The sequence below is a fragment of the Martes martes genome (assembly GCF_963455335.1).
Source record: "Martes martes genome assembly, chromosome: 11".
In the NCBI taxonomy this organism is placed as follows: domain Eukaryota; kingdom Metazoa; phylum Chordata; class Mammalia; order Carnivora; family Mustelidae; genus Martes; species Martes martes.
This window is the reverse complement of record NC_137899.1, coordinates 22,234,773-22,259,410: the sequence shown is the minus strand read 5'-3', so window position 1 is coordinate 22,259,410 and position 24,638 is coordinate 22,234,773. Positions and strand designations below refer to the sequence as shown.

At 40.0% G+C, this 24,638-nt stretch overlaps 1 protein-coding gene across 3 annotated transcripts in view; it reads left to right on the top strand.

Moving 5' to 3' along the window:
• KMT2E (lysine methyltransferase 2E (inactive)) overlaps positions 1–22,668 on the top strand; it is a 98,176-nt gene extending 75,508 nt beyond the window's left edge. For all 3 annotated transcript variants that reach the window (XM_080817901.1, XM_080817900.1, XM_080817902.1), the window contains 14 exons: positions 634–898; positions 1,854–1,952; positions 11,247–11,411; positions 11,720–12,028; positions 14,408–14,662; positions 14,823–14,967; positions 15,425–15,675; positions 16,049–16,105; positions 16,255–16,818; positions 17,842–18,128; positions 18,964–19,052; positions 19,156–19,281; positions 19,444–19,541; positions 20,382–22,668. In XM_080817901.1, coding sequence (XP_080674027.1) covers positions 634–898; positions 1,854–1,952; positions 11,247–11,411; positions 11,720–12,028; positions 14,408–14,662; positions 14,823–14,967; positions 15,425–15,675; positions 16,049–16,105; positions 16,255–16,818; positions 17,842–18,128; positions 18,964–19,052; positions 19,156–19,281; positions 19,444–19,541; positions 20,382–21,893 — 4,222 coding nt within the window. In that variant the 3' untranslated portion in view covers positions 21,894–22,668. The remainder of the gene's footprint in view (positions 1–633; positions 899–1,853; positions 1,953–11,246; positions 11,412–11,719; positions 12,029–14,407; positions 14,663–14,822; positions 14,968–15,424; positions 15,676–16,048; positions 16,106–16,254; positions 16,819–17,841; positions 18,129–18,963; positions 19,053–19,155; positions 19,282–19,443; positions 19,542–20,381) is intronic.
• Positions 22,669–24,638: the final 1,970 nt, after the last annotated feature.

Genomic DNA, 24,638 nt, shown 5'->3' with positions numbered 1-24,638 from the left:
CTTTACCCTTTTTCAGGGTGGCTTTAATTTTATTTATTAATTAGAGAGAGAGAGAGCATGAAAGGGGAGAAGGTCAGAGAGAGAAGCAGACTCTCCATGGAGCTGGGAGCCTGACGTGGGACTCGATCCCAGTCAGGATCATGACCTGAGCTGAAGGCAGTGGCTTAACCAACTGAACCACCCAGGAGCCCCTCAAGGTGGCTTTTTAAAGACAACTGGTTATCAAAGTCATTTCTTAAAGTATAAGACATAGTTAAGGTTTGGGACTACTGAAGTAAATACCATTTTTGCATTAATGTGAACCAAATGTATCGTTTCACTTACAAGGATTCAGTTTTAATTCATTGAGGTTTTTTTGTTTTTTTGTTTTCCTCCTCTAAACCATCACTGGTTATCCTTTTGATTGAAGGTCCAATCTCTATCAGAAATCAACTTCTAATGATTAATGTTTTTTAAATGAGGAAAAAAAAACTTCTTTTGTGATAGTTATGGGGAGTGCAAATTAGTGAAAAGTAAGGATTAAGGATTAAGTGGTGGTATTAGCATGCAATTTTGTAGAGTTGCAGCTTAAAATGAATTAGAAAATTTTACAGTTTGTGTCTTGAATAAATATTTAACTGGTTATCTTTCCAGTAAGTACAAGGTGGACTGCGCATGCCTCAAAGAAAATCCAGAGTGCCCTGTTCTAAAACGTAGTTCTGAATCCATGGAAAACATCAACAGCGGTTATGAGACCAGAAGGAAAAAAGGAAAAAAAGAAAAGGATATTTCAAAAGAAAAAGATACACAAAATCAGAATATTACTTTGGATTGTGAAGGAACAACCAACAAAATGAAGAGCCCAGAAACTAAACAGAGAAAGCTTTCTCCGCTGAGGCTATCAGTATCAAATAATCAGGTACTGAACTATGCTCTTCTGATTGTCAGCAGAAGTCAACAGAAGAACATAATTTGTCATATTTTAACCTCTTTATGTAAAACGGTTTAAATTTTTTAAGTTAAATCTATTGTTACTTAATGAAGTACTTAGAAACATAAAACACAAGTACACAAATTCTGCTAGCATTTGTGCAGTGTTTGTTAAGCTCGTTAAACAACTGAGCCAGCAGATCCTTGCAGAATTGAATACAGGATTTTTCTATAACTGGGTGATTTAAAAATTTATCCCAGATGGTATTGTCCTTATCTTAATAGTAAGTGTTCTTATTTAAAGTCTTAATTTCCTTTTTTTAAACATTTGGGGCATAATTAAATCAATTCTATAAGGATGAGACAGAAGATTTTTCAGAGAAAATACTCTTAACATGTAAGATCATTTTGGGGGATGAGTTTGGCCCATATGTCTGCCCTGCCAGGAAAGAGTTTCTTATGTGCCCTCTACATAAATGGAAGTTAGGAGGCACCATTTAAAGTGAAAAATAAGTAAGATTTCACTCCTCTCCAGTAGCCCATTTTCCATAATTTAGTAGTTTAATTAACTTAATAATTTCCCCAAAGTTTTAAATTGAACAAACATTTGTTAAGCACTTGGAATCTCCAGGCACCAGGTTTTATGAAGTAATTTTATATGTTTATGTTTTGGGGAGAATGTAAACAGAAAGCTGTGCTACCATATTTGACCTTGTGGGCTCTATTAATATTATGGACTAGAACTCTAAAAAGCAAAATCATTTAATTTTGAAAAAAATTTTTAATTACAGCCAGTTTTAAGGTTCTGAAATGGATTTAAGTAGGCTTGTAATTTTTCTTTGTTGAATGCATTAGTTGTCATTTAAAGGTATTTTAATAGTTCAGTGTCCTTAGTTTGTGGATGGAATAGTAGTTTCTATAAAGCAGTCATTTCCATCTTTCAGGAACCAGATTTCATTGATGATATAGAAGAAAAAACTCCCATTAGCAATGAAGTAGAAATGGAATCCGAGGAGCAGATTGCAGAAAGGAAAAGGAAGATGGTAAGTTGGGAAGCCAGTAGCTGCTTCATGCTGTCTTTTGGGCTTACGACAACTGCTCTTCCCATAGGGATTGTTGTTGCCTTTAGGAAGGTTTTGACACTGTTCTTTATTAGGAAGCATGTTAGCAAACATGATGTGCCACTGAGCATATCTGTTTGACTTTGTTATTAGCATTCAAATAACTTGCACTAATCTCTTCTATTTTTATGGTGTGTTCATTAGAAATTTTAGAATGTATGACATTTAACATGTTTAAAGCTGAGAACTACTAATAAATTTTAATGCCAGAATTACTGTTCAAAATCTTTCATTAGCTAAATGTACGTTTTCACTTCATAATTTAATGTAAAGCAAAAATGGAATTTTAAACCTTACACCACCACCAAATAAATGAGTTATGTTTTAAAAAACCCACTGTTTGGTAGCTACTATGTCTGTATCTCATACTGGTATCATAAAATAAGGTTTTCATTAAAATGAGTTTGGTATTTATGTTCCTTGTTCTACTTTTTATACAGATATTTGCAAATAAATAATACAAGATATTTTATTAGAAATCCATGTTAATTTAGCAGTGGATATATATTATATAGGCCAGTTAAGTAAGTATTACATATGGTATAGTTTACCTAAAGATTTGAAAATGACTTTACACACCAGTTAATGATCCTAATAGGGGTTTTCCCCCACTCCCTTTTACTTTATATGCTTCCTTGTTTCCTATCTGTGATTTTCATGCTGTATTCCATGGAATCTCAGGTGTCATACATTTTAGGGTAGGGAGGGGTAGGATCTTTGGAATTTGGTCATTGTAGGCCGACTTAATGTAATTCTGTTTTATTGCCTGGATGGTTATTCCTGTAACATTTCCTTGTTGATGTTCAGAATTGTGAGAGCAATGCAGAACTGTTTCACAGCCTTTGGATTTCAGAGGCACTGCTCTGAGGGTGCGATAGGGTGATATTAGAGATCAGACAGACAAAAAACAGCTCTGTAGGAGAAAGTACTGAAGGACTACCTAAAGGAGTCACCATGAACCCTTTTCAAGATTTGATTATATCTGAATTATCTATACCTACCCAAATCACCTGTGGCCCTCTCTTGGCTAGATTTTAAGTATTGGCCCATACATTCTACAGTAGCCACAACAGTGTATTTGCACTAACCTGCAAAACCAATTTGGAGTATCACTGGTTTTTGGATGAGGCATGTGTCTGGTAAAAGGAACCTCTTTCACAGGTGACTTTAAGGGCTATAACAGCCACTTGGAAAAAATCACGAGATTTAAAAAAAGAAAAAGGTTTAATGCCCTTAAAATAATTTTACTCAGATTGCATTTTTTATAAAAGTTTTTATGACCGTGGGGCTACTTTAAAAAATACGTGTCTCTTTTAATGCTGAGAAAATCCATGAACTTAAGAACATCCTATTTTCAGAACCCAGAAGAAAATAGAAATATGCTTTTGCTGATGGAACTTTGGACAGATAAAAATGCTTAGTTGGTCCGTTTTTGGTCCTGATTTTACCTGTTAGTATGCTATGTTAATACAGGCAAATGCTTCGAATTCTGTGTCCTTTTGAGCATATTCATTTTAGTGTCTGCCTAGTCTAAGGTTGCTTGTGTGCAGCTGGGTAGTTTTCATACAAGTAAAATGCAGAAAACTTGAAAAGTATCAGTGTTCAGAATTTGTCTGGTATTTTGAAGGGCTATGAAACAAATACTTAAAAATCGTTGTTCCTTGACCTATAGTTCTCAAAATCATTGCAGTGTTACTATTTCTAATGGTATATTTGCTTTGATATCTCAGTTACAGAATTTTTGGATATACTCTTATAAGCAGAATGCAAAAGCATGCATCCTAGGATTCTTAAGCCAGTTTGGCATGGTCTCCCCATCCCTGCCAACATATTAGTATTTGTGAGGAACAAAACATTTGGTTTTAAAAACTTTAAATACTAGCCTTTAGTGTCTGCCTTTTATATTGGTTAGGTTAACATTAGTAGTTGGAAAGATTAAGGACAGCTCCTGAAAAACTTAGGTTAAACTGATCGATATTTCCTTCTGTGAGAGGACAGACTTTAAATCATTGTGGATATAATAGGAGATTCTAGTTGTCTTGTATATTTATGAGATTGGGATATAAAAGGAGTTAGTCATACTCTCTTTGTAATGTCCGAAATCAAATACACTTTAGCCCATCCTTTTGTATTATATCTTGAACTGTATGAAACTGTTGACTCGACAGTCTTCACCTATATAAATGGCACTTGTTCTTTAAGATTTCATTTATTTGAGAGAGAGAGACAGTGGGAGAGGAAACACAAGCAGGAGGAGTGGGAGAGGGAGAAGCAGGCTTCCCACAGATCAGAGAGCCTCACATGGGGCGGGATCCCAGGACGCTGGGATCATGACCTGAGCTGAAGGCAGACCCTTAATGACTGAGCCACCTGGGCATCCCTAAATGGCAGTTTCTTGAACAACCTAATATTTAACATTTTGCTCAGTCTCCCAAAAATTGCACCAGTGGATGTATTATTTTGTTGCTTGCTTGTTCTTTCTGGTGAAGTTGGAAGACAAGACTGTGTATCTGCATTCAGGGGCATTTACAGAAACAATTATAGTACAACAGATGTGGTAACGGAAATACAAATCTGATAACCTAGAGCTGTGGTTGGGTTGGGGGCTGCTCAGAGACCATTAATGAAGTAGTGTTTATGATGGACCTTAGTAGTAGGGTTGGAACAAGTACAGATTAGCTTGTAGCTAAACTGTATGGCACTGAGTGGAGAAATAGCCCATAGGGAAAATAGCCTGGAAGGGTTATAAAAGTGATAAATCATACTTGGCCGGGATTATGGAGGGTGTTTTGGGGGGGAGCAGGGAGGTAAGGTTGGTTGGTAGCAGATCACATGAAATGTTGAATTATAAAAATTCCATGGAAGACTATTCAAATTATTGTATGACTAGATACAAAGCTTTTATTAACGTTTTCCTTTTCCCTCCATTTTCCCCCCCTTAAAAAGTTGTCACCTACCTACAAAAGCAAATTTGTGCCTAAATGGTATAAGAACTGAATAGATGGTTATTGACATTTCCTTTTAGCCAGTAAGAAATACTTCTGTGGCAGTGGGTTGGAAATTGACTTTGGAGAATCTTAGAGTCAGCCCAGTTAAGCTACAGAAGTTGAAATAGGTTAGGGAATCACCTGATTCCAAAACCAGGGCACTACTGAGTGGACACCCCCAGGTACACAGTAGTTGGTATGGTGAGGGGAAGTGAGGCGGCTCTGGTCTTGTCACAGGTAAAGAGTGTGTGGGAGGGTGTTAGATACTGGGAAGCTCATTGCATTTTGTTGAACTAACAAGTGATCAGTTTAAACATAAAGCTTTTGAAAGATTTAAATAAAAAAGGTGGCTTGCCACTCCAGATTTATAATGGCATGAGAAGAACTTCCTCAAGTATCTTCTGATCGATGTTTTCAAAATAATTTTTCGTGGCATTGTGGAAAGACTGTACCTTGGGGATATATAATCTTGGTAATACTTGATGGTATATTTTAGTCAGATTGCTTACACGGGAATCGAGGGAAGGTGGTTCAGGAGACCATTACAGTTTGGAGGATAGAGATTTAGGGAATGGGCGCCTGGGTGGCTCAGTCTGTTAAGTGTCTGCTGTTGGCTCTGGTCATGATCTCAGGGTCCTGGAATCGAGTTGTGCATCAGGCTTCCTGCTCAGCAGGGAGTCTGCTTCTCCCTCTTCCTCTGCCCCTCCCATTTGTGCTTGCTCTCTTGCTCGCCCACTCTCAAATAAGTGAAAAATAAAATCTTAAAAAAAAAAAAAAAGAATTTGTAGGGGTGCCTGGGTCACTCAGTTAGGTTAGGCCTCTGCCTTCAGCTCGGGTCATGATCTCAGGGTCCTGGGATCGAGCCCCACATTGGGCTCTCTGCTTGGTGGGAGCCTGCTTCCCCCCCCCCCCCACCCCGTACTCTCTGCCTGCATCTCTGCCTACTTGTGATCTCTCTGTCAAATAAATGGATAAAATCCTAAAAAAAAAAAAAAAAGAATTTGTAATTTTGTTAAATGGTATAGCCCCAGCTCCTAGGGGGAAGAAAAAACTGCCTGGCTTTATTAAAAAGTCCGTGGTCAGTAAATGAGCCTACTGAATATTTGTGGCAGCCATTCAAGTAGAGCTATGGATGAGCCTATAAGTGTGAATTTACTGAAGCTTCCTTATATGCCAGGAAGTGTCCTGGAAGCCTTGTCAGGATGCAGGAATCTCCATCATTTTCTTATGCCTCATCCTTCACACCAGAAATTATTCCGCAGAACTCTAGTACATTTTCGGGGGGAGGGTGGAAGAGCTCTGCGGCCAGTTGAGTTTAGTGAAGAGTGCTTCAGGTTCCCAGCTTTGAGTTTCCCAGTATACACACAGTGTGTTTAAAAACTTGAGAAACTCTGTTTGTGAAACCATTTCATAAACTTAGACACCTTGCAACTTGTTTGTGGTGATACCTTTGATATCCTACAGATTTTTATTCGATGGTACAGGCATCAAGGGGGAAAAGACTAGAAAGAATCCTGTTGTTCCTAATGTCTCTAGGAAGTAACTTGACTTAGATCACTTCAGAAGATGGGGAAGAAATTTTGATAGTAAGATATCATCAGGATTAATCTTGGCCAGAAAGTCATCTGATGATATGTGAAATATATCACCCATCTGATCAACTTTCTCTCCTTATGACATGATTAAGTTTATGTCGGTTACTAATTTTAATTTTCTTAGGTCCTCGTTTTCTCTTATTAGAGAGTTTAGGAATTGTGTTCTGAGTGATTACTGACATTAGGCTATTGAATAGCAAAAGGGAACCCATGTATTTTTATCGGTCTTCTGTTTAAACAAACAGGATCTTCAGGTTCACCTGCCTTGTAATAAACTCAGGATTCCCAAAGTCTTGCTAAAATACTTCATTCCATGCTTTCATGTAACAGTGACATATGCTCTATGTAATATATACACAATCCTTACTCATTTAACAAAACTGTGAGTGTTTGCTGTTTGCTAAGGACCACTGAAGGTACTGGGTGAAAAAGGCAGCCAGGTTCTGGAGAAAATTTCCTGGAACATGGCATGCATGGAAATAAGAAACAGATCTCAAAGAGGAAGCAGTACTGTGAGGATAAACTGAGTCATCATGTGGTAGAGAAGAAATGAGGATATTGTTATTTTGGAATTATTCTGTTGGTAATCAGTAATCTTAACCATTTTTTAGAAGATTAATAAATTACTCTCTAACTCTTGTTCAAGAGGATAAGCCAAGTTATTTGGGTGAGTAATCTCTTAATTTCAAGGCTGTGGGTAGGGTAATTTGGCAGGCTGACCCTGCTGGTTCCCTTTCCTAAAAGGCAAGTTTTTTCTTTTGAGAACCACTTTCTGCCCATTAGCAAGGTAAAAAAATAAACTGTGAGTCCCTAGAGGTCTTCATTTTGTTTCCTTCTTAGTTTTCTCTCTCCTATGAGGCGCGTTGCCCTCTGTGCCCGTGCTGTGGGGCACCCACAATGCATCAGCTTGTTTTTACTCAGTAAAAGTGCCAGTTATCTCTAATTATTAGGATGAATTATAAGTTTACTCAGTGGAGTTTCTTTTTTCAGTTGCCATATTGTATAAGACTTTAATATGTGTTCTTTATTACGTGCCCTTGAATTATATGGACCTCACCGTTTATTGAAAGGAGGCTTAGACAAGATCTTCATAATCTCTTCCAAGTATATCAAGTTATATGGTTTCAAGACAGATTTGTCCTCCATTGTGTTTGTATGGAAGCACAAAATTGGAATAAAAATACTCAAAATATCTGCTCAAGTGATAAAATCCTAAAAAGGGATGTTAAGCAGACTTTCTTCTGCTTTCAGGAATTACAGTACTCTAGATATGCTCTGTAAGACCATAAACTAAGGTACATGTCATAAAAGCAGTGTTGATAGGTATCATCAGCGATCCTTCATAGGTTAGCACCCAGTACTCCAGTATTAACAGTATGTCAAATGCTAATGTAGTATTCTTGAAAGGCAAACCTAATTCTTTCTAACTCTGTATCAGGTCTGTGATTGCTCAGCTCACAGATAACTGATTCTGAGGTCGGGTCATGGGCTTGGAATAAAGAGTCATGGTTATAGAACATGCAGGTCTTAGCACTAAGCCGTATCTGAACAGTATCAAGCACAGATGTTGGGGTCTGTTGGGGTTAATTAGGACTCCTGATATCTCTAATCTCCTACACGAACTGTAACTACCCCAGGCTATATATAAAACTGGTTATTTTTCCACTAGGTCTGTAAAATAGGCAATTTTTCAGTCATTAAATAGATACTGTGTATCTGATTATGTACTCAATGCAATGGTGAAAACAGATGCTGAACGACATATGAAACTCGGAATTTAAAATCAAAGTAGACCAGTGTGCTTATGACTTTTTTCATGTAGAAAATCAAAGGCATGCTTACATTTCCAACACTTGTGTTTTTTAAAGATGAGATTGTATTAAAAGTAATAGGATGTCTTTAGTGCTTTCAGCTGACAGTTGTAGTAAACATGGGAAGAGTTATGCTTTATTTTGCTTTATGTAGTATTGGTGGTGGTTAACTGGAAAGAGTAAATTAGGAGCCAAAAAACTTGAATAATCATCATGGCTCTGCCTTTGAATGAGTCATGTAATGCACATGGGCTTTGGTTTCTTCGGCAGCACAGGACTAGTTTTTTTTTTAAAGATCCTGAATAGTTCTAAAAGATTGAGTCATCTCTAAAATATTTTTTTTTGACTGTCAGTTAATTGTATTGTTTACACGGAGTTCAGTTTTTTTTATTATTTCATGAGAGAAGTAGCATGCACCTGTGTGCAAGCTGGGGGGCGGGGACGGCAGGGAGAGAGAGGGAGGGAGAGAGAACCTTAAGCAGGCTCCTTGCTCAGCACAGAACCTAAAGCAGGGCTAGATCTCATGACACCCAGATCATGACATGGGCCAAAATCAAGAGTCAGATGCTTAACTGATGGTGCCACCCAAGGTACCGTGGGAGTGCAGTTTTTAATTGAATGAATTTGGTCTTTATGTCAAATAATTTTATCTTTGACCCTGACTCTAAACATTTAAAACAAGTGAGTATTAACTATGTCAGATTTTTGTCATAAATTCATACTTTTTTTTTTTTTTAGATTTTATTTATTTATTTGTAAGAGAGAGAGTGAGCACAGGCAGAGTGGCAGGCAGAGACAGAGAGAGAAGCCGGCTCCCCGCTGAGCAAGGAGTGGGACTCCACCCCAGGACGCTGGGATCACGACCCGAGCCAAAGGCAGCCGCTCAACCACCTAGCCACCCAGGCGTCCCAAATTCATACTTATCTTAAATACTAGTAATTTTTTATACATAAACTGATTCTTGCTAAGTTTATTTCTTCTGGAAACATGTACTTTTTGTCAGATATATTTTAAAATTTTTCGAGAGAGAAAATAACCACAATAGTTAACCCTTTCTCCCTCCTCACCCCCCTCCCCTGTTCAACAGGTGAAGCAGTTAGGAAAATAATTCTTTAATTACTCTGGATTTTTACATTTAGTATTTTAGAAAAGCCCTCATACAGAGATAGGGTTTTTATAAAGAGCTGTAAGAGGAAAGGGGTTTGAGTAAACTTCAGTTCTGGTGAAAAGACCACTTTTGCCTATGCTGTTAATTTTAGTGCCAGTTATCCATCCTAAAGCAAGAGAAGTAAGGTACATACGTATGTATGTGTCCACAAACAAGCAGCCTTGCCTCTGTGGACTGGCTTCCTTACCTGTAATACAAAGTGAGGATGATGGGTTTTGTAAGAGTGGCAAATTTGCAGTACGGCAATTTGTTGTGACTAACTAGAAGCTCAGCAGTATTGTCAGAGGAGTCTGCTGACAGACTGTTTCTGTTCCCATATTGAGTGTTAAAAAATGAAGAAAAAGGGATACCCGTGTGGCTCAGTCAGTTAAGTGGCTGGCACTTGATTTCTACTCGGGTCATGATATCAGGGTTCTGGGATTGAGCCCCACTTTGGGCTCCACGCTCAGCAGGGGAGTCCACTTGTGAATTCTCTCTCTCTTCTCCCTTATCTCCTCCCCTTCTCATGCACATGCTCTATCTATAAATCTTTTTTTAAAAAATGAATAAAAAAATACAGTAAGCTGTAATTTCCCCAGCGTGTGGGTGTCTTAATGCTTAAGCCTCTGCTGATAATTACTGGGACTAAAGCTCCAGTGTGGAGAAGACCATGCAGCCCGAGCTTGAGATCCTAACCCTTCTTCCCCCATCACTGACAGAAAAGGAGGAAAGCCAAACGGCTATGAGACTCAGGAGCTGGTTCTCTTCATGTGGAGAACTGGACAGTCCATGGAAGTGCTTCCTGTTTCTGGTTGAAAGCTGAAGCACTTGTCAGGCTCACAAGGCCAAGGCTCTGGGTCTTGCTTTTAATATTCTCTCTAAAGAGAACTGAAGGTCAAAGGAACTATTGCTGTTCTTCAGTCCCTGCCTTAAACTGTCAGTAGAAGACAGGAAGGTCAGAGGGTAGAAGGATGCCTTGTAAGAACTCTGACAGAGGGCAAGAAAGCTAAAGTACAAATAATCACTCACAATTCGGGAATGCCATTTTCCAACGTTGGCAGGCTGCACAGATATTTCCCAACTGAATTCAGTAATATTTCAGTGAAGCGTAATTATTATTATCCACATTTTGTAAGAGGCTCAAAAAGGTTAGCAACTAGGGTGGTTAGGTTGACTAGAGTCACATAGTGACTAGTACAGTCATAATTTGAACCCAGGACTTCACCCTGTAATATCCTGCCACGTATCAATAATGTATTCATTCCCTAAGTTTCTGTGAATGTGATCTTTTCAACATTCATTAACGTGGAAACTTTGAATCTTATTTTTAAAAGGGCCAACTTCCCTTTTATTCAGAAGGATTTTCAGTTTGGAGTAAAGCAAGGTAGATTTTATGCCCCCCCCCCTTTTTGGTTTTGCTTTATACTTACCTTTGACAATCATCCAACCAGTATCCCTTTTATGAAATGTATTTGCAGTGACAGGGCTTCCTGAGATGTTTCGGACCCTGAAGGATCTTGAATATGTCTCCCTCCCCCCGCCCCCCAAGCTATCATCAGTAGAAATGTTTTGCTTACAACATCATAGAATTTATTTTTTACATTTACAAGAACAGTTGGACTTCTGAATTTTACTTCAGTGCAGTGACATTTATTATGCCAATTTAATTTTTTTAGACAAGGGAAGAAAGGAAAATGGAAGCAATTCTGCAAGCTTTTGCCAGACTTGAAAAACGAGAGAAGAGAAGAGAACAAGCTTTGGAAAGGATCAGCACAGCCAAAACTGAAGTTAAAACTGAATGTAAAGATGCACAGATTGTCAGCGATGCTGAAGTTATTCAGGTATCGTATTCAGGTTTAGTTTTGTTTTTGTACTTAAGCACTTTCGGAGAAAATTGTCACACCGATTTAGTTGCATCTGTAAAGAATTTTTAACGTGTTAGTAGCATTTTTCAAATCCTGACAATTTAGACCTGAGATACAAGATTCTATTTGCTTTGTTTTAGACTAAAAAAAAGGTTATATTAATTTATCAGAATTTATCAACTTCAGGAAATTAGGTTCTGAAGTCGATTAATGCTCTTAGATTTCAACTTCTTACTTATGTAAATGTCATGTGCAAAGTTCCACTCTGTTGTATTTTGAATTAGGAACAAGCAAAAGAAGAAACTGCTAGCAAGCCAACCCCTGCCAAAGTGAATAGAACTAAACAGAGAAAAAGTTTTTCTCGGAGTCGGACTCACATTGGACAGCAGCGTCGGAGACACAGGACTGTCAGCATGTGCTCGGATATCCAGCCATCTTCTCCGGATATAGAAGTCACTTCACAACAGAATGATATTGAAAATACTGTACTTGCGATAGAACCAGAAACTGAAACTGCACTAGCAGAACTAATTCCCGAAACTGAAGTGCCAGCACTTACTAAATGTCCTGCAAAGTACCCTAAAACTAAGAAGGTAGGGCTCTTCAGGAGCAGGGAAACTCTTCTGACGAGAGTGTCTATGATGTTAAATATATCTGCGTTTTTAAGATTTAGTCTGTAACATAAGGAATAGAATAGAACAAGAGGTGTAGTTTTTACACTTAACAGTTTTTAAGACTAGAACGAGAATCACAAAACAGTAAAATCAGTTAATAAAAATGTTTGCACTGTTGTTACGAACAGAGTTAAAATGGTCAGTGTATCAAGACTTCCTTTTGGAAATTACAAATCACAATGTAATGATTTTAATCATTTATCAAAATTCCTTTTTTTGCCTATCCTGCGTACTAAATTTATACTTCGCAGAAACAAATGGTTTTACATATGTTATCTTTTATTTTTTTACTTCCTACAGTTTTTACAATATAGGGAGATTATAAGAATTAAATGTGAAGAAATTCCTGATTGCCATAAAGGGTAGTTTTCAAGTTCATTCAGCTTTGGAAAACTGTTAAGATTTAATAAAGCAATTACAAGAAACGATTCACTGAGCTAAATCAGCCTGAATTTCACAGCTCAGAAATAACAGAACATCCTTACGAAGCACCCCCAACCCCCAGTAGAATACTGTGCTCCCAGTACAGTGGAGCACAGATAGCAAAGTGGTAATCCTTGGGCTCTTTTGGGGGGAGGGGTTAGATCATAACTGGATTCTTCTTGTACACTTGTACACAAAATGTTTTGAAACTTTATCTTGTTCTTACCAGATTCAGCACCGTTTGTAGGTACTGTGAAACCAGAAGTATGTTCAGGAAACATCTGGGGTGAACCTGGGAGTATATTTTAATGGCGAGTCAGAGGGTTAGTTAGAGACTTAAGATCTAAACACAGTTCTAACTGGAAGGCTGTACTCTTCCTCACTGCCCCATGGATCTTGAACAAGCAAGCCAACATTTGCCTTAACGAGGAGCAGTTTAAATGTATGTTAATTTGATACTGTCAAACAATGAGCAGTTATTTTTGCCCACTTTGGAAGGACAAAAAACAATCACAACTTTTCTTTGTAATTTAGATTAGTGAAAAAAATTCATATTTTAAAAGAGAAGCTACTTTCTCGACTACAGATATGATATAATTCTGCCTTTTAGTTTTTAGATGGCTTAGTTACAGTGGTGCTATCAGTTTATTTCAATTCCTGGTCAGAGATGTAGACTTTACTCCCATCTGATTCTCTAAAAAAGCCTCCTTTGCCACAGGTTCTGTTGATGGTATTCCATTCTTTTAAACATACTGTTCGAGCATGAAAGTATCATCATTTCCCCTAATGTGAAGGCTTCATTCGGTGTAGTAAGACATAGTACCTACCCTGCCAGATACTGTGCTACTTGAAGAGCTTTATGAATCTTATTTAGCTCTTTCAGTCCTCAAAATAATACTATTTGTAGAGCTAGTTTCTGTTATGACCTTTCTTTTACAGATAAAGATTGAGATGTAGAGAAGTCGCGGTGTGAGTGGCAAAGCCAGGATTCCTACCCAGGCAGCCTGGCTGCAGACTCCATGAGCTTTCTCTTTGTCCAGGATATGCAGTTGTACATACACTGGAAGGGGGGGCGGGGAGACGCTATAATGTTTTAATGATTATCACTGGAAGACAGTGTCGGTAGATTATTTTTTCACTGTGTGTGTATCTATGTGTTGAGAATGCATATATTACTTTTATTTTAGAACAAATTAGAATAAAAATAACAAGAATATCATTTGATTACCAGATAGAAAGATATGAATGCCCACACAGCAAACAAAATGTGCTTGTGCTGACAGATGTAATCCTTATTTCTGTGCCATTACAATTGCTTTATTAAATAACTGTTACCAGCCTACAAAAAAAAAGTGAGTAGTAGGATCCAGGTATATTCATAACAAGTAAAGTCTAAATTACATACACTGTAGATAAAAATAAATCAACAGAATTAATATAAAAAGGGCTATGTAAATTTTAAAGCAGGGTTTTTAATGCTGACACTTTTTTTTTTTTTAAATGTATATGCATTGATCTCATCATTTGGAGATTCTGATAGGCAGCCAGGGTACAAAAACACTGCATAAAACCAGATTTTTCTTACACAATGATAACAGAAGCAATAACAAACCTAAATTTAGTGTTTGTGTTTATAAGATAGTACTGAAGTCTCTTAGACCTTGCTGTTTTACAAAAGGTACCATGTGTTTTCTTCCTGGAAGAGTACTATTGTATACAAAATTTTAGAAGTAAGGGAAGTTAACCAAAGAAATGTAATGATTGCCCAGTGTATCATTTTGGATAATATATCAATTTCAAATTTGGTATCAAAATGTTCAGTAGGACAGTCTGTGCAATTACATATAGAGTGATCCAAATTTTTCTTTTCTCTAGCACTTGGTCAATGAATGGTTAAGTGAGAAGAATGAGAAGACAGGAAAACCCTCAGACAGCCTTTCAGAAAGGCCTCTGCGCATAACTACAGATCCTGAGGTGTTAGCTACCCAGCTCAACTCCTTACCAGGCCTGGCCTACAGTCCGCATGTGTACTCTACTCCTAAGCACTATATTCGATTTACTTCACCATTCCTTTCAGAAAAAAGGAGAAGAAAAGAACCTACTGAAAACATTTCAGGCTCATGCAAGAAGGTAAACCATTCTTTGGATATAAAAATCTAGGAATAGCCAAGTGCCAGTCTCCTTCCTTACTACCATCCCTGTTGGTGAAGTGCTTTTAGAATCAGCTCTACATTTATAGGCTGTGTGAAGAGCTACAGACTGATTCCTATTCATTTGTTATGTATTTCAGAGATGGTTGAAACAAGCCTTAGAAGAGGAAAACTCAGCAATTTTACATAGATTTAATTCACCCTGTCAAGAAAGATCCAGAAGTCCTACAGTCAATGGTGAAAGTAAAAGTCCACTACTACTAAATGATAGCTGTTCCCTTCCAGGTAGAATTTCTTTTCAGTGTTGTTTTAGTTTGAAGAATGTGGTAGGATGTATACAACAGCTTGTATAACAGACACACTCTAGTTGTTACATGCTTTATGAAAGAAGCATTTTGTTACTTTTTTCAGTCCTCTAACCTTTTGTTTGAAGATAAACATGAAAACCTTAAATTTGCAGTACCCTATATATTGGGGCTTATGGTTGAATTTTTGGGCTGCTTCTCAGATCGAAAAGAACTCTCCTGTAAGCACTTTGGCAAGATGATTCATGCTATAATAGTAAAATTAACTTGTGGGGGTGGGGAGAGTTTGTTTCATGTTAGTAGTATCTTTGAAAACCCTGAAATTTAGTTTGGGGGTGAAATTCATAATTACTGTTGTTGATGTTTTGACCTTGCCCAGAATACAGAATGTAGCAAATACCAGCAGTATAATGTCTGAATTATTATTTCACCAACAGATCTAACTACACCACTAAAAAAACGAAGACTTTATCAGTTGCTAGATTCTGCTTACTCTGAAACCTCCACACCTACTCCTTCACCGTATGCTACACCGACTCACACAGATATTACTCCCACAGACCCATCATTTGCCACTCCTCCACGGGTAAAATCAGATGATGAAGCCTGCAGAAATGGTTATAAGCCCATATATTCACCAGTTACCCCAGTAACTCCTGGCACACCAGGAAATACCATGCACTTTGAGGTGAGAAATTTAAATGGGGAAAAGCAAACCTATGGGGATGGTACTTAGCAGCTCCCACCGCCCCCAAACTACTGTGCTTTGAGTAGGAAGAAGACATTTTTAAGAAACCAAGAGAATAAATTTGGAATGTGCCTTGATGTGAATTTAAACTTTTACCTTTTTATTAAAATGAGCTAACTTTAATCTTACTGATACTCCGTGTCAGACTGAATGGCTCTATGCGTATCAAACTGACCTTAAGGCAGAGATTTTACAGGGGAAATGGAGATAGAAGTTTAAAACCAAAGTCTGTGTAATAGTTTGTTTGGATTTCTATGAATATCATGGATTTATAAATTTTAATTTTCAGTTCTACTATATTTCTTTTATACAGAATATTTCTTCCCCAGAAAGTTCTCCAGAAATTAAGAGACGCACTTATAATCAAGAGGTAAGGAGTTACTCAGAAAGATTATTTAAATTGGTGACCTTTTCCTATTACCATTATTTTGCTTAAATTATTGGGAGATCTTAAAATAGTAAGTAGTCTCAAGATGTGGTTATTTGTGTAATTTTTTTTTGTTTTAACTCCTTAAACAGGGATATGATCGATCTTCAACCATGTTAACATTGGGGCCTTTTAGAAATTCTAATTTAACTGACCTTGGGCTGCAAGAAATAAAGACTATTGGTTATACCAGCCCTCGCAGTAGGACTGAAGTCAACAGGCAGTGCCCTGGAGAAAAGGAATCTGTGTCAGACCTTCAACTGGGACTCGAGGCAATCGAGCAAACTGCCTTACATAAAACCATGGAACCACCTACACATGACAGGACTGATCCTAACAGCCAACTGGAATCTGCTCACTCTGGACGGGGCACAATGTATTCTTCCTGGGTAAAGAGTCCTGAAAGAACAGGAGTTAACTTCTCAGTAAACTCTAACTTGAGGGACCTGACGCCCTCACATCAGTTGGAGGTTGGAGGAGGCTTCCGAATAAGTGAGTCAAAATGCCTGATGCAGGATGATACTAGAGGCATATTTATGGAAACACCTGTGTTTTGTACTTCAGAAGATGGGCTTGTTTCTGGTTTCGGACGGACTGTTAATGACAATTTGATCGACGGAAGTTGCACACCCCAGAATCCACCACAAAAGAAAAAGGTTACAAATTTAACGATTTTAGTCCTTTTAATAGTGTCTTTTTCATACTACTTCTGAGGGTTATTAGCAGTTATGTGTTATGTAAGGCATTCATACTCTGGTTACTCAAGTTAAACTTGTGATATGTACACTTTCAAACCTTTTGTAAATGCTCAATTAGAAAATGCAGAGAAGTAGAACATTCTAGTGATACGGAAAATGCTTATAAGCACGGTTTCAGAAATCAAAACCTCAAGATGATTTATTTCACTGAAAGAGTAACTTCAAGATAACCACTTCCTAGCCAAATAAAGAGAGTTAAATAATACTTGTGTTCTTAATATCCTTATTTTATGTAGAACAGGCAGCCTTGTATTGGAGAAATGCTTCTTTCTTCATCCATAATAACTATAGTATTTAGGCCTTGGATATGAGTATTTTGAAAAGTGTTCTGTAAATAATTGTAAGTTCCCTGACTTACCACCATTCTTTGGTTGGCAGCAGACATGCTGAGACAATTAGAATGCCTTACCTCAGAGAAATGGAATGAACTACAACACTTATTTTATTTGTTAATGGGCTTATTGCTGCTTTGCAAGTCAAAGAATTTTAGTGATGTGTGCTTTTAATTTTTATAACAGAGTCCAGTTGGCAACTTTGTGGGAAGCAATGTAGTATAGTGGAGAGAGCACGGGCTTTCAAGTAAGACCTAGGTTCGAATCCCGGCTCCAACACTCACCAGCTGTGTGACCTTGAGTGAGTGAGTTACTCAATTTCCTCATCTGTAAAATGGGGATGATAATATACCTATTTCATAGGGTTGTTGTGAGGATTAAATGAGATAATGTATGTAAATCATCTAAATACAATGCCTGGCATATACTAGGCATTGGTAATTGTTAATTATTATTTGTTCAAAATCAAATTATTTTACATAATTTTCCTAATGTAAATATAGTAATTCTCTTTAGAAAAAAAATAGATTGACTCTGACATACAAAACAAGAATAAAAGATTTGCTTTTCCTTCACTTTCTTGCTCAAGGTCTCTCTATTAGAGTACCGTAAAAGACAGCGGGAAGCCAGGAAGAGCGGCTCGAAGGCCGAGCACTTTCCACTGGTTAGTGTGTCACCTCATGCAAGCGGCAACTCGAGCAACAGTGGTGACGGGTGTGGCAACAGGAGCGAAAGCGGGGAGCAGCTAGAAAGCACCGCTAGCCTGCCGTTACCAACACCAGCTACCGTTTATAGTGCTACTTCGGAAGAAACCAGCAATAACTGTCCTGTTAAAGAAGCTTCTGCCAGTGAGAAGAACGACCCGGAAGTTCAGTGGTAAGCCTGTCTAAAAGAGCTCGTTGCTAACTTTAAAACTCCGAGTAGTATACCTTATAATTAAAGTAGTCTCTGTTCTTTATCGTCCAGGCAGGATCTTTTCCGTAGCTGATTGTGACCGCAGCTAGATCTAGAAAGATCTGAAGTATGCTGTTCTGCAAAGCACAAGCTTTGGGTAGCGAACTCTCTTCCTGTTTGTCATCATTACCCCAGTTCTAAGGAGAGAGATGTTTGCGGTCCTAATTTTGAGAGATCCTCCTTGCTGATAGGGCTTTAAACCCGCTCTGTATTTGCCTATATTAAGGGTCCACTGTGCTTCCTCTTCGACAATTTTCGATTTTTTCATAATATCCCTCTCCAGAGAACTTTTATAGTAGTCTGTATCCTGCCTGCGATTTCCTTAGATCCCTAACCAATTACAGAAAAGAACAACCAGGTTTTAGTATTTCTTCAGTAGGAACAGCAAAAGCTGGATATGGGATGGGTCTTGGCAAAGGGCAGAAGGGCTCATTCACTTCCCTCTTGGGTCCCCTTCCCCCCGAGCGCGTCCCACTAGCCTTACAGTGCAGACTCAGGCTCACCGGTAAAGGGTGTATCTGGTGCCTGCCATGACATTCTGAATGTGGGTGCACTTCAGCCCCCCCCCCCCCGCCCCCAACCAAGAAATTGCTTAAGACAAAGGACTGGAGTCTGGCTACTTTCAAAGCTTTACACCTGAGTATTTTCCCAGCAGAGCAAAAGCCTTGGTCTGAGAGGACATGTTGACCATCAAGGACAAAGACTAATCTAGCTGGCAGTAGCTTCCTTGAATTGAATGTATGATTTTATGTTCAAGGACTGCTTCAACCTCAGTGGAGCAAGTGAGAGAAAGGAGTTACCAGCGAGCACTACTTCTCAGTGATCACCGAAAAGATAAAGACAGTGGTAAGTTAGCTTGTTCCTTTGCCCAAAAGCGGAGCCAGCTAATCCCTGTGCACCCTCGTTCTTTGCGGTTCTAATGTTCTCTTTGGGTCTGCTTCATCTCTAGGGGGAGAGTCACCATGTGTCCCATGTTCACCGAGTCATGTTCCGTCTTCACCTTCATCTCATTCAAATCACATTCCCCAGTTGCAACCCAAGGGCCCAGTCCCTCCTTTCAGTGAACTTATGGAAGGTCAGTAAGCAAATGACCTATCGTGGTTATTGTTTTAAAAACCTTTTTGAATCAGCAAGGAGAGTACCTTTCTACAGAGTTGGGCTGAATAGAGTAATGTTAGTGCAAGGCAGCGCTGGTCACGCAATGTTCCATTCACTCCAGCTTTCTTCTGCTTTACAGATCCTGACACTGAAAATCCAGAGCCCGTGACTACAAGTGAATGTCCATCCCCAGACACCTCTCAAAACACTTGTAAAAGCCCTTCAAAAATGAGCAAGGTAATAAAATTGACCTTTGGACATGGCCGTTCAGGAAAGGCAGCGCTCACATGCATGTGGAGATCTCTCCTGCCACCCCAAGCGTCAGTTTGCTATTTTTGGACACTTTGGCACCACACGGTCTAACGTGCTCACTGCTCTTCAGTCCTTTACATTTTCTCCTGGAGGTCCACCTCTGTCACCCCAGGAAATGCAGTCTTTCCATACAGTTTTGGACCACACGGTCTGTTCTCTAAAAACAAAGGGTCAGATGACATGTGTAGAGAAGAAATGCTCTGGCCATCCTGCCTCGGGAAGAGGGGCCGGTCTCGCCTGGCGGCAGGAGCTGCGCGAACTAAGGACGAGGGGTGGGAGATTGGTGCTCTTTTTCCGTTTATGTGACATCACATACACTGAAGTGGTCTTATACTTGGATTGTTCGTGTCTGAACAGCGTAAGAGATGTTTTGGGTCAGAACAGTTGGGGTGAGCACGTTCATTTACGCAGACTGGGTGATAGGTTGGGTGCAGCAGGTCCTGTTACGGAATTGAAACTTGCTCAGTGAATTCTTTCAGAATAAGGCTCGAAAGCAGGTTGGATCACTGAGAGGAAAAAGGCAAATGGCATGTAAAGACCATTCTCTCCTTAAACTTGTCTTCCATAAAAATTAATCCAGAGAACCTGGTGGAAGCTCAGCACCAGAACTCGGTGGACTAGTGAAAAAGCTGCCCTTGCAGGATCCCACGCCTCTGCGATGGACCTCCCCAGTCCACCTTACCCACTTGCCCTTTCTAAAGTGAATTTCACCCCGAAGTGCCGTTCGTACCCCTGGTAACAGACGGATTCGTTCTCTCTCCACAGCCCGTGTCCCCGGGACCCGTACCTCCTGTTCAGTCGCATGGGAAAATAGCCACAAAGTCCGAGTCCCACTGGGAGGCCGCAGCTGCCGCGTCGGAGGTGGAGAACGGGGTGCACCTGAAAGCAGAGCTCCCCCAGAAGCAGCTGTTAAACAGCACCCAAGCACTTCCAAAGAACCCTCCTCCTCAGCCGCTCGCTCGAAGCTCCGCCGAGCAACTTGCACAGAAGCTGCCCTCGGCGCCGGTCAAGTTGCACTGTCCTCCGTCCCCTCATGTAGAAAATCCTCCCAAGTCCTCGACACCCCACCCGCCTGTGCAGCACGGGTATCTCTCACCAAAGCCCCCTTCCCAGCAGCTAGGCTCGCCCTACAGGCCTCATCATGCACAGTCGCCTCAAGTGGGAACACCTCAGCGAGAGTCTCAGAGAAATTTCTACCCAGCGGCACAGACCCTTCCAGCCAGTACCCCGCCGGCCCCGTCGGGAGCACTGTTCACACAGACGCCCTCAGGACAATCTTCGGCGACCTATAGTCAGTTCACCGCCCCCAGTCTGAGCAGCACGGCACCACCCCCTCCGCCCCCACCGCCCCCTTCTTCCTCGTCTTACTATCAGAACCAGCAGCCCTCTGCCAACTTTCAGAATTATAATCAGCTTAAAGGTAGTCTTTCCCAACAGACTGTGTTTGCGTCAGGACCAAATCCAGCACTTCCGGGCGGCGGCAGCCAGCAGCCCGCTCCAGGCCACCACGTCACTCCGGGGCATTTCTTGCCTTCTCCGAACGCTCCTCTTCACCATCAAACTGCTGCTGCTGGGGTGCCCCCCCCGCCCCCCCCACCCCCGGCCCCAGGGCCACACCTCGTGCAGCAGCCCAGCTCCCATCAGCAACACTCTGTCGCTCACGTCGTAGGGCCTGTTCACGCGGTCACCCCCGGGTCCCACATTCATTCTCAGACTGCTGGACACCATTTGCCACCACCCCCGCCACCTCCCGGTCCTGCCCCTCATCACCACCCGCCACCCCATCCTTCCACGGGACTCCAAGGTCTACCAGCACAACACCAGCATGTGGTCAGTTCGGCACCCCCCCCACCCCCGCCGCCGCCACCTTCCAGTGTCTTGGCTTCCGGGCACCATACCACCTCTGCTCAAGCCTTACACCATCCACCTCCTCAAGGACCTCCACTCTTCCCTGCAAGTGCTCATCCAGCCGTACCACCGTATCCCTCCCAAGCCACCCATCATACCACTCTGGGACCGGGACCCCAACACCAGCCTTCTGGAACAGGGCCACATTGTCCATTACCAGTCGCAGGTCCTCATCTCCAGCCCCAAGGACCAAACAGTATTCCAACACCTACTGCTTCAGGGTTCTGTCCTCACCCTGGCTCTGTGGCCCTGCCACATGGGGTTCAAGGACCTCAGCAGGCATCTCCGGTGCCTGGACAGATTCCAATTCACAGAGCACAGGTGCCACCAACATTTCAGAACAATTACCATGGTTCGGGGTGGCATTAAAATGGACTCCAAAAACATTTTTTAAAATGTTCTGTAAGATAAACTGTATATTTCATATGTACCTATTAAGGTACTTTTTAAAGCTTGTACATGAAACTTTGTATAAAAAAAAAAACAAACACCAGTGCTCTTTCACTGTATTTTTCCCATTTTTGCTTTTTAAAGTTCCTTTTAAAATGTGCTGTTAAGCCAGTATTAGGTATCTTTATTTTGTAAGTGAACATTCCAGCTGTTTTTCTGGCAGTAGATTTGATGCTACATGATCTTTAAATTTTATTGTTGCAGTTAAAATTCATTTAGTGAATGTTTTCTATATTATTTTATACATATGCATTTAAGTACACAGCTAAGTAATGGCACTATGAGGATTTTCATTTTTTTCCTGTCAGCAGTTCTGTGAGTGCATCTTAGGTATATAAAAAAAAATGCAATACAGATCTTTATAGTTTGGTGTGGACATGGCTCATTTTGTTTTATCGGTTATTTGCAAGCAGAATGTAATTTAATGTATAGATGATTTTTAATGTCTCCTGACAAACTGTAAATACTGCATTTCTTTTGCGTATATAATTGCTTACAGCTTTTCTCATTTGATATATAGCATTGTACATATGACAAGTCTTTGCAAAACTGTGTGATCTTTGTGAAAGTAGTACAGTATATGGCCTTTAATTTCTTTTTTATTTTAAATATACTGTCACATTGAAGCACTGGTTGGGCATTTTAATTCATGTTAATAAATCACAATTATGTCAGTTTTACCAAATTGTCCTGTACAACTTCTGAGATTGGAGTCTGTTTAAAGTGTGGTGTTTTTTTTTTTTTTTAACGAGAAGTTCCCTTTCATCAGATCTAGTTTGTCAGGGGTTAGCCTTCCATTTTCTTCAGCTACACCTACCTCAGCTGGACTGTAGCAGACATCAGGAGGCAGTGAGCAGTTGGGCTGTTCCTTTAACGCTCCTTCCTGTCATTTCTGCAGGAAACTTCTAAGCTGGGTGGAGGCGCTACCACTAGCTGACGTCATAAAAATGAGTCCATATCGTTAAGTATTACACGTGATTGAGTTCTAGAGTGGAATTGACAACTGTTCAAAAACATGGCGTAGTTTTGCCTGACAACATAAATATCTCATTTGTACATTGCAGAACATGCATGACAGCAATGTCCTACTGATGAATCAAAATTATTTGAAAACCTTTTAAATTAACATTTACCATCTAGCTATAATATTAAAAAGAAAGTAGTAATAGGAGGTCTTAAAAATTTGTTTCAGGCGTATAAAATAAAGGAAAACGGCATCATTCGTAGAGTTCTCTAGTGAAATGAAAACAGACTCTCAGATGGACACTTTGCTGAAATACCCAATGCTAGTTTTTGTTTTGAAAAAATTCTTTGTCTTCTACCTCTTAGGAGGATTGATTAAGTAGAACCATAAGTAATGACACATTTTTCCAATTTTCACCTGACATAATTTGGCACAGCATTCTGTGGTTTGGAGAAAAACCTCAACAGACTAAACACCACTGGGTAAGATTTGGCAATGATGAAAGGCATGTTTTACAGTAACTTCTAATGTCCATTTCCTTTTAAAAACCAGCTAATCATGGTACAGGAAGAAAGCTGCATTTAGGGCTCAGTTCTAATCGGCTTCAAGTTTTAAAAGAACTTGGGTTAACTTCGCCCTTCTTGACTTGGCAAACAACACTCTACTTACGGTATTCACTAAAGAAACACTTGTCCAAGAAATCACAGCTTCACGTCACCCGGCCCGAGGTTTCACAGAACAAAGGTGGTTAATTTACTATCAGCACAGTGAGCGGCAGCCTTCACCTCTTTCAAAGGACTGTCCTAAGGATTTAAAACTCCTGTGATAAATCTGCCTATGACACAAATAATGATAGAGAAGCTTTTCTATGAACTGCAGAATCTCTTTTATTCTTTGACTCCTTGATGAAGGGCACATACACTCTCAAATATTGTCTCTACCAGAATTTCATTCAAGTTATAAAAACAATAATGGAAGAAAAAGTGGAATTTAAGGAATAATCTCAACTGTGAATTGAAACTGAAGTTCTCTACCCAAGGAGAAAAGCAGTTTATCGTGTTAAACTAACTAGGAATGATCCAGGTACAAAAAGAGGCAAGTGAGTAAATCAATTTTCACCTGAAAAGTTTGCTTTCCTGAAGCCTCTAAACTTGCTTTTTTTGGCCTTTGAGCGGTTCTAATTTCCAGACAGCCAGCTTTCTCATCTGCCACATTCATGATCCACTGCTTGTCCTTTTCCAGGAAGACTTGGCACGGACTAATGAGAGGAAAAGCCAGGACATTCACTGAAACCACCAAGCCGGCCGCAATGAGCCGCGTACCAGCACCGCTCCTCCAGCGCAGTATTCTCTCTCATCAAGCCACCGAGCTTCTGCTACAAACCGGACTATACCTAATACAAATGTACATTCCTTCTAGAACTTTTTTACATTGTGTAAGGGACAGATCTTTCCAAATTCCTAACAATCGAGTTTATTTTCTAACATGAGCCAAAACTGCATTAGATCAAGTTCATTCGAGTGTGCTACAAACCCTGACAGATTTTTCAGAGTTAGGGAAGACATGTGCTTTGTGGTTCTCGTGAGAACGGCTCCTACAGAAACTGCAGCAACCATCTGTCGCAGAACCGGCGGGATAACCTCCAGCCTTGTCAGAACACAGCATGCGCGAAGCCTATGGAAGTTTTTATGCTCTACCTC